The sequence below is a fragment of the Lissotriton helveticus genome, chromosome 5_1 (genome assembly GCF_964261635.1).
Source record: "Lissotriton helveticus chromosome 5_1, aLisHel1.1, whole genome shotgun sequence".
Lineage (NCBI taxonomy): Eukaryota > Metazoa > Chordata > Amphibia > Caudata > Salamandridae > Lissotriton > Lissotriton helveticus.
The window spans coordinates 2,129,300,181-2,129,309,610 of NC_136065.1; the positions used below are offsets into that span (position 1 = coordinate 2,129,300,181).

Below are 9,430 nucleotides of genomic sequence, written 5' to 3' on the forward strand. Positions count from 1 at the left end.
ACAGTTGGTGAGGCGCTTTTCCTTGCAGTTTTGGGAGTGTCGTTCACCTGTGACTTGATCCTGTATTCCTGGTTTGCTGCCATTATGCTGTTCATCATTTCTACAGTTGCTTTCTTTTCCAAGTTTAACTTTTATTTATTTCTTCTCCAGGATAATTTCCACAATATGCTCTTTTCATATTGGCTGCTTTCATATTTTAGGTTTCTCATGTATCATGTTGCTTCTTACATTGCTGGTTTGCGTTATTGTTGGGTTTCAGTAAATGCGGTCACATTTTATGTAGGGTGGTTTTGTTTCTTGTCATTTTCAAACCAATATAGCTTCTCAATTCTATGCCACTAATTATAATGAGCACATTACATACTATTTCTATGCACTCTCTTATTCTTATTTTATTTTTTTTCTGATCAGTTGCGCATTGACCTCATAAGTGCTATGTTCCTGTATAGATTGCAAGCCCTACAGTTGCGCAAGGTTCGCAGTGCGGGGGGCATTTTTGCTGTGCTCCTATATTGATCTAGTTACAGAGTAGGTGTCTTTTCCTACTGTGCAAGTTTCTTTAACATTGGTGTCGCCACTAATTGGTATGTCATGTTGTATTGCTACATTTTCCCATTTTAGCCTACAAGCCCTTACATGAGGGATGGCTGAATGGGTGGGTGTCACCCATATCTTCGTTGCATGCTACTGCCCTTAGGGATGGTTTTATGGGTAGACGTCACCCATAGCAACATTGTTTGTTGCATGCCCTTTCTAGAGGGATGTCTGGATGGGTTGCTAGTCACCCATCACCACACTTTATATTTCATTCCCTTACATGAGGGATGATTGTACCCCATTTCTACACGTTTTGTTTGCTGCCCTTACACGAGGAGTGGCTCTATGGGTGGCAGTCATCCATTTCTACATTGTTAGCTATATGCCTTTACATGAGGGATGTTTGTTGGAGGTGAATTTTTCACCTAGTACGTGTCACACTACTTTCCCTTGTTTGGGGGACGTTTAGTCAAGTGCATTTCGCACATTACTTCTGTGTGACGTATTTTTGTAGTTTTTTTGTATTTTTCTTCCACTATTGTTTGTGTTTGCCACATTTAGTTATTGTTGTGCTGTGTTGTACTATCATTTTGTAACCCAAGGGAGTTAGGTCCTTAAGCGGGACGGGGGCAGGCTGGACCCTTATAAATCAATGAACACAGAAATAGTGCCTACGCCCTCCTTATTTGTTATAACACTGTTATTGCAATTGAGACCAAAACAATACTTAATTACGTTCGGTCAGGTACCTTACTTTGTACCAATCATTTTATTAATTTTTAGCAAAATTTCATACTTTTTTTAGGCAGAAAAATTAACACACATTAACATTTGCCTTACTCTTTACACATATATATACATTTTATACAACACAAATATATTCACAAATCAAACAAAAAACATCCAAATAGACATTTAGACATTAAACATTTCAATTATTGTTTTCTCTACCAAAGATCTACTTCACGATTATCAAAGACAACGTCAAGTCCCAGGAACAATCCAGTTTTGCCTATTTCCAATGTATAGTCTTTTATTAGACTAAGAGATTCTGTAAATAAGAGACTTTAAAACCGCCAGTGATAGCCGCTCATATTTTTTAACACAGGAGCAAACAGTCTTTCATTGAAACTTTATTGTTCTTCTTACATTCTATACAGATTATTAATAAGGACCTGATGAGAGTTTAGGAACTTTTGTGGCCCTGACTCGAAACGCGTCGGCACATCAACGGGAACAAACTAGTATATTGAGTATACATTGGAATTAGGCAAAACTTGATTGTTCCTGGGACTTGACGTTGTCTTTGATAATTGTGAAGTAGATCTTTGGTAGAGAAAACAATAATTGAAATGTTTAATGTCTAAATGTCTATTTGGAGGTTTTTTGTTTGATTTGTGAATATATTTGTGTTGTATAAAATGTATATATATGTGTAAAGAGTAAGGCAAATGTTAATGTGTTTTAATTTTTCTGCCTAAAAAAACGTATGAAATTTTGCTAAAAAAATAATAAAATGATTGGTACAATGTAAGGTACCTGACCGAACGTAATTAAGTATTGTTTTGGTCTCAATTGCAATAACAGTGTTATAACAAATAAGGAGGGCGTAGGCACTATTTCTGTGTTTAGTGTTGTACTATCAGTCATGCTTGTCTGGCCAGTTGGTGTGGATGGTGACGATAATAGGTGCGATTGTGTCTTGTATGCTGATGTGGGACTGATGGGGTTCTTCCTCAGTCTGCTGTTTAGTATTGTGTGTTGTTAAATAAAATGTTGTTTCTTCTGTTAAATTTTGTCCATTTTATAAAAGGGGAGGATGCGTGATTTTTTAAATCTATATTCATCTATGCATCTTTTTAATTTTCTCAATGCTTAAATTATAGTTCTTCGGGTTAATGCGTTCTTCCATCCTTTTGTGTACTTTGATGTAATTGTGTGTAATGTTTATTCTGGTGAATGTTTTTTCCATTTTTATTTTTTATGTTTTATAAAGGGGGAGGATATATGTAATGTACTGTTTATGTATTTATGCTTATCCCCGGTTGCTTTGGCCTCAGCCAGTGTGAATGTGCAGCGTGGAATGTTGGAGTGGTGATGTATGGAATGTGCAGGTGCCGGTGAGTTGAGGTGCAACAGTTGGAGTATGGGCTGAGCAGCAGGCAGGCTGCTCCTGGTGGGGCTGCTCTCTATGGATTTACCAACCTGCAACGAAGACCAAACAAATCTTAAACTACACTCGGCAACCAGGCCTCCATCACTACACTGTCTATACTCAGAAAATGGAGACAGTTCTGAGGCTTATTAAGATCATATAGATTTGCTGGCATAGCCAGAAGTGGTGGACGTACTGGAGAAACAAACTGAGCTTGTGGAGAGTTTTAAGACCATCCATTCTCTCCCTGAAGGAAAAGCCCCAGGTCCTGATGTTTGTTCATCTCCCTTCTACAGATCGTGCCACAGGGCAATAATCACTGACCCGTTTCATGATTTTCCCAGTCACAAACATTAAGGCTGTTCTGGGGAAGCCTTTATTGTTATTCTATATAAAGAAGACAATAGCACCTTGTTAGCAAAGACCTGTCACCCAATTTCATGCGAGCTCTACGCCAAGCTGTGAGCTAACTGCCTAGAGAAAGTGATAATTCACCATACAGCCCTGTCAGACTGACTTTAAGAGTAAAGATTCTAGCGGCAATGCAATGCGGTCACATAATTTAACAATATAAACTGGCTGACTCACCAGTGGAGACCACTTCTTTAGTAGAGAAAAATACATTTGATAGAGTGGTGTGGTCTCTACCAGCGCAGTATTATGAAAAATGTAATCTGGTCAAAATGTTATAATAATGGTGATGTCAAATCCCCAGTGTACGAGTGCGAGTCAATTGTAGGCTGTCGGAGTGCTTTACTTTAGGAAAAATGTACAATTGGTCAATCAGCACAGTGGCTGCCCAAGACCTTTTTAGATGTGCCTAGCAACGCAGCTGTCAAACAGATATTTGATTACTATATACTTAGACGTGGCTTTAGTTCACTCTCTACAGCGCTTCCCAAACTTTTTAGAACCACGACCCAATTTTTAGAACGACGAACGCGTGCAACCCATCTAGCTTTAATGGAAATGAGACAGATTATGTTTTAATGGAACTAAAGCAAGGTGTGGCAGCGCACTGTCATTTAGAGAAAGCACATTTGCGATTTAAATGGCTACTAAATCACACAGACAAGTTTTACTACTGAAACAATATTGAACACTAATGATAATGTTGGCAAATCGGGACTCACTGAATATTTATCAATAGTGCATCACCAAGTAAAGTGTCTTGATTTTTTTATCCTATTAAAATCTTTGTTTTCATCACACTTTAGCATTATAAAAAAAAGTCTTCATTTTTGCATTCTTAACTGCTGAATGTGTACAGTTCATTTACAGGTGTTTACATTTTGCTGTGCATGTACAAAAATTTGTATCCTGCAGCCTTTCCTTCCATTCTCCCTGTACCCAGCAAGATTGTCACATAATTCACTTTACTTTCTCTTACTAAAATGGGAAAGGAGTTTATGTACACCAATCACGGAATTAGAAAAATAAGCAGCAACTGGTCAGAAAAAAAGCCTGGGATGGGACCTTCGTCTTTAAAGCACAGCAAATGTGACAAGATAAATACAGAATTTAAATGCATCGTTATTTATTGCTTGAACTTTCGCGGCCCACCAAAAATCAGCTCGCAGCCCGCAATTTGGGAACCACTTGCTTTTTCAACAGCCTCTTCCAGCCATTGCCTTGAAACTGCTAAAACACAGCACGGCTCAGCCCATAGGAGTATTTCTAATCCATCCAGAATGTGCCCTTCCATTGTCAATGCAGTGCTTGCATTGAATTGCAAGAGGGACTACATTGTCATTGTTTCCATCTCAATTTACTTCTGCTTTCTTCCACTAGTGTGTCGCTTTGTTCCTCTTGGTGATCATCGCTTCACCCCGCCCACCATTGTTCCTTGTTCATCCCTTCTCCTGCTCACTCTCTCCCTGTGCACTTCTCGCTTCCCTGCTAGTCATCCCCTCAAGCTTCCCTCCTTTCTTTCTCCTCTGCACTTTCTCACCCATGACCCTGTTGAATCTCTCTCCTGACCCTTCATCCTTCACTTGTGCTTTATGCCCCTCACACTGCCCACCCAGCGCAGCTCATCAATGCCACCGGGTCCAGGTATATTTTTTACGCTTAAGAGAAACAAAAGACAGACTATACCAAAGGCCCCCTTTCCTTTCAATATGGTCCACTTTTTGTTTCAATGTCAAAACACGGTCAGGTGGCAAGAGAGCTTTCATTAAGGCCTTTCTTTTTTAGATCCAGCCTCGACAGCGCATGCGCTGCTCTGCGAGGCATGCTGTAGTAGAGTATGGACTTCAAGCTCCACCCACATTTTTCATTCGCTTGTGTCTTTGTCCTTTGTAAATGCTGGCTTCTGATTCAATAATCGGATTTTTAGTCTCTCTTAGTACCGCTTTGTCTTCATTTGTAACCACCCATGAAGACGGGCCCTTTTACTTCTGTTGTTACACAGTCTGTGTTATTTAGTCTGTAAGCACTATTTTCTTTGTGAGTTTTGTCCTGCTGCCGGCACAACGTGCTTTGAAGCAAAGTTCAATGCGCCATGTGCGCTTTCACTTTCCAAGCAGCCGGGACAATGGCGCCCACTTCTTTGCAATGCAATATTTATTGCATTTAGGAGAGTTTTGAGTTATTAGCATTCTAAATGACAATAGCTTAAACTCTCGCAAATGCGAGACCTATTGCACTGCAAACATATTTTTTGGGGTTGTTTCCAAGCGCCCCATGCTTGCACTTAATGGAGGCTGTGCCCCTTTCTTTAGACGAGCTGCGCCTATAGAGAGCGTAACTGCCGCCATCAAAATTAAAACGCTGTTTGGGGCGATTTTTAAGTAAAAATGCCCCATACCGCCTCTTCACTGTCTTTATACACAGCTCATCTAAAGAAAAGGGGCGTGGCATCTATTCACATGCAAGCATGGCATGGGGCGGTTGGAAACAAAACATATTTGTAATTCAATAGGTCTCGCATGTACGAGAATTTAAGCTATTGATATTTACAACGCCAATACCTCAAAGTTCTATAAATGAGAGACATATTGCACTGCAAATGCTTGTTTAAACATAGCAATTAAAGAAGGACTGTAACGAAGCCAGGCCCACTACCCCTTTCCCATAAAACTTTTATTTGACAGTGACAAAACAAGATAGTATCAAAGGCAAGACATCTGTATACAGAATACATATTTTACTTCTCTGCCTTTCATGCACTAGGCTACAGGTATTACTGCATGAAACAGACATTTTGGCTTGTTAATTTTGATATTAATTTCACCCACCACTCTGGCTTAGAGATTCCATTCCAATACCAGCATTTCTGAGAAAAATAAACATTCAAATGATTTCAAAGCGCCCATTAAGTTTCACCTCAAGTATCTTGTTCCAAGCGCACACCTCTGTTATGACATTGTATTGTAATTACATTTATATAGTGCTTACTATCCATGACGAGGCGTTGAATCGCTTTTTCGGCGAGTAGCACGCTACTCCGGAACCCATAAAGGATTAGTGTTGAATTAGTATGGTGAAACATGAAAGTAATTTCAGTGGTGGATAAGTTAGTCAGTTATTTGGATTCAGAAAGATAGAAGATGGAAAAAAGGTTTGCATTTCTATAGCGCTTGCTACCACTGATGGAGTGTTGAAGTGTTTTTTTGGCGAGTAGCACGCTACTTCAGAACCCATAAAAGATTAGTGTTGAAAATTAGTATAGTGAAATATGAAAGTAATTTGAGCGGTGGATATGTTAATCAGTTATTTGGATGGATAAGGGTAGCGGAGGGATGGAAAGGGGGGAAAAGGTTTGCATTTATATAGTACTTGCTACCCCATATGAGGCGTTGAAGCGCTTTTTCGGTGAGTAGCACGCTACTTTGGAACCCATTATGGATTAGTGGTGAATTAGAATATGATTGCCCCTTGACTTAACGTACGCCTCCCTTGAAACTATGAGCTACATCTACATCGCTAGTGCAGTTTGAGCATCATTAACGGATTTCTCTTGAGTCTTCTCTAATCCAGTTTGATTATTTAACCAAAACTGCACAAACCTCTATCTGAGGCCTCACTGTGGACCTGCACCGTGTGTAAAGTCCCAATCTGTTCCCTATCACTTTGGTACCGAGAGCGACCTCTCATGACCAAAACATAACACACAATGAGTCACCCCAAATAGAGATGCCACACACAGAAGGGTATGCACACAAATGCCACAGGTGGTTGCTTTGTCAGCGCTTCCCTCCAATTGCTCCTTTCTGAAAGCCAAACGCGTTTCTAGTATCTGTGTACCCTTGGTCACTGGCAGCTTGCTTATCTTGAATGACGGAGGCAACAAACTAGATTCAGGACAGGTGATTTATATGCTAAACAAGTCCTGCCCCAATGGGCGTTGGCATTATGGTTGTTGTAGTCCATTAAATGGCTGCCATACTTGTAGTCCTGCTAGTTAAGCCCAAGTGGATTTGCATACTCCGTATTGGATAAAAACAAAGATATGTCTAAAAATAAAGGTCCCAAGTGGGTGAAAGCAGAGAGGGAGTCCTCCGCACTGCTCCTAATATATATATATATATATATATATATATATATATATATATATATATATATATAAGTAAGTTTAGGTATCACGGCCAGGTAATGTGACCCATGTTCACTTATGTTTAAACTAAATTTCCATAAAGTGTCACCCTGTGTTTCTTCTTACCACTGTCCAGCTTTGAAAATGAAGCGCGACACTTGGCACACATTGTATTAGTATATACAAATATTACAATATGTTAAATAATGTTCACCGTTTGGGCAAAATCCTTTCGACTGGTGAATAGGGCGAATATGATCTGTGAAGGTATCGGAGATCTTTACAAATGATCAGAAAGAAAAAAAGACAAGAAAGAAAGGAAACAATATTATCAAGAGAAGTATCAACTGTGTAAGTTCATGAAATGTAGAGGTAATGACTCTAGGACAAGTCAACAAGAAAATAGATGTAGTTAGACAGTCTAGTGATACTCCTCATGAGTGCAGATCTTGAGTCAAATTGTTTGACCTAAGGCAGATACTTGCTCATAAGTTGAAGTTTCACATCTTTTTTTAAAGGAAGCAATTGAGGAAATCAGTCTGACTTCAGGTGGTAGGGAATTCCAAATCCTCACGGCACTATCAGGGAAGCCTCTATTACTAGTTTTCTTTTTGCGGTTTTAGTAGCAAAGTGCTGTTGCTTCTAGATGATCTGCATCCACCAGATAACTATAGCTGTGTGTCAAGTATCTTGGGGTGTTGGAATGTAGTGCGTTGTGGGTCATGCAGGCAATTTTTAAACAGTATCCTTGTCTCATATGGGAGCCAATTATTTTTGATCCTGCAAGGAGCCTGCTGGAGCATTGAGAGAGGCCCCAAGAGGAGCAAACTTGAATCAAGAAATACCACAGAGGGTAGCACCTCCATAGTTCAATCTGGGAATGACTAGGGCATGGGCTGCTGATTTTGAATTAGTCATGTGGGAGAATGGGCTTTCATTTCATTAAAATGTTCATTTGATATTCGCACTTGACATCACAGGAATATATCTTTACTGGCATAAAAAAAGGTACCTTTGACTTTGAATTACTGTCACCTCAAGACAGAGTTAAAAAAAAAAAAAAGGATGACTACACAGGATAAGGATGGAAAAGAAAAAAGCAATGGTAAATAAAGTATTGACCAACCAGCCCTAGAACTGAAATGCACCTATTTTTAGGCAGACGTGCATGTGATCCAATAATATGCTATCACTCAGTGCAAAAGAGCCTTGGCCAATGCTGCGTGTTGATGTGGGTGGAGTAGAACTGGGAATGACAGCTGGATAGCCCAGGGGATAAAGAAGGCTGACCCAAAGCCCCCTAATATACGCAAGTGTATTTTTTTGTTGCATAAAGCTGGTAAAACAGCTAAAGCTATATTTAAGCCACAACTACAAAGCAGCCTGCCAACATGAAAACTGTAGCATTAGTACAAAAATAATATTATAATTACTTTAACAAGTGAAGCAGCAAAGATTCCAATGAGGGTTTTACTTTGAATACACTACTGTACCCTCAACGTCTGTCTCAAACAGAGTTTGACAGCATGCTCATTTGGCAGAGCTCTGGCAGCTGTTGAACATTAAAGAGGATCATATTTCAGGACGCTATGGCCTAATTAGAAAACACTGATTTCAAAAGGTTGGTGGTAAACTAAAATGATAGTAAAGCAAAACTCACCATGTTCCACAAAAATATTCAGGCATGGTCCACCATGCCGCATAGGGTCCTTCTTCAGGGTGCCTTTCATAAAGTTCAAGGCTGGCATGCTTGGCCTCCTTTGGTCCCCAAGCACTTTGCCAGGCTGCTGCCCCATAAAGTTAGGCTGAGCCACCCCGTGCGGGGAGCAGGGTGGGCTACAGAAAGGGTGGCAAGATACTTCAGACTGGACATGCACAGTGATGACTTCTGGCGTCTTTTCACAGCTTTCAGATGCTATCAATAAAAATACCCTGGAGTTCAAACGATCAGAGTAACACTTTCAGGAAATTTGGGAGCTCAAACAGGGTCCTGTATTAGCCATAGGTGGTATCTGGCATCTGAGGTGATGGGGCACAACAGCCATGATCAACTTGTACCAAGCAGAGGCTTCATAGTTGTGAGGAATTTTTAACAGTCAGTTCTTAAAGTACACCAGCTCAGAAAGGAAATCTGTTTTTGCAAGTATTTTACTGTTTGCTAAGACGGTTTCAAGTTTTCCAGTGATTAGAGTCAACATATA

The 9,430-nt window shown here is 39.9% G+C and overlaps 1 protein-coding gene across 2 annotated transcripts in view; it reads right to left on the reverse strand.

Moving 5' to 3' along the window:
* Positions 1-9,160, reverse strand: part of ABL1 (ABL proto-oncogene 1, non-receptor tyrosine kinase) — a 255,023-nt gene extending 245,863 nt beyond the window's left edge. For both annotated transcript variants that reach the window (XM_078646211.1, XM_078646210.1), the window contains exon 1: positions 8,890-9,160. In XM_078646211.1, the coding sequence (XP_078502337.1) occupies positions 8,890-9,025 (136 nt within the window). In that variant the 5' untranslated portion in view covers positions 9,026-9,160. The remainder of the gene's footprint in view (positions 1-8,889) is intronic.
* Between the last annotated feature and the right edge of the window lie 270 nt (positions 9,161-9,430).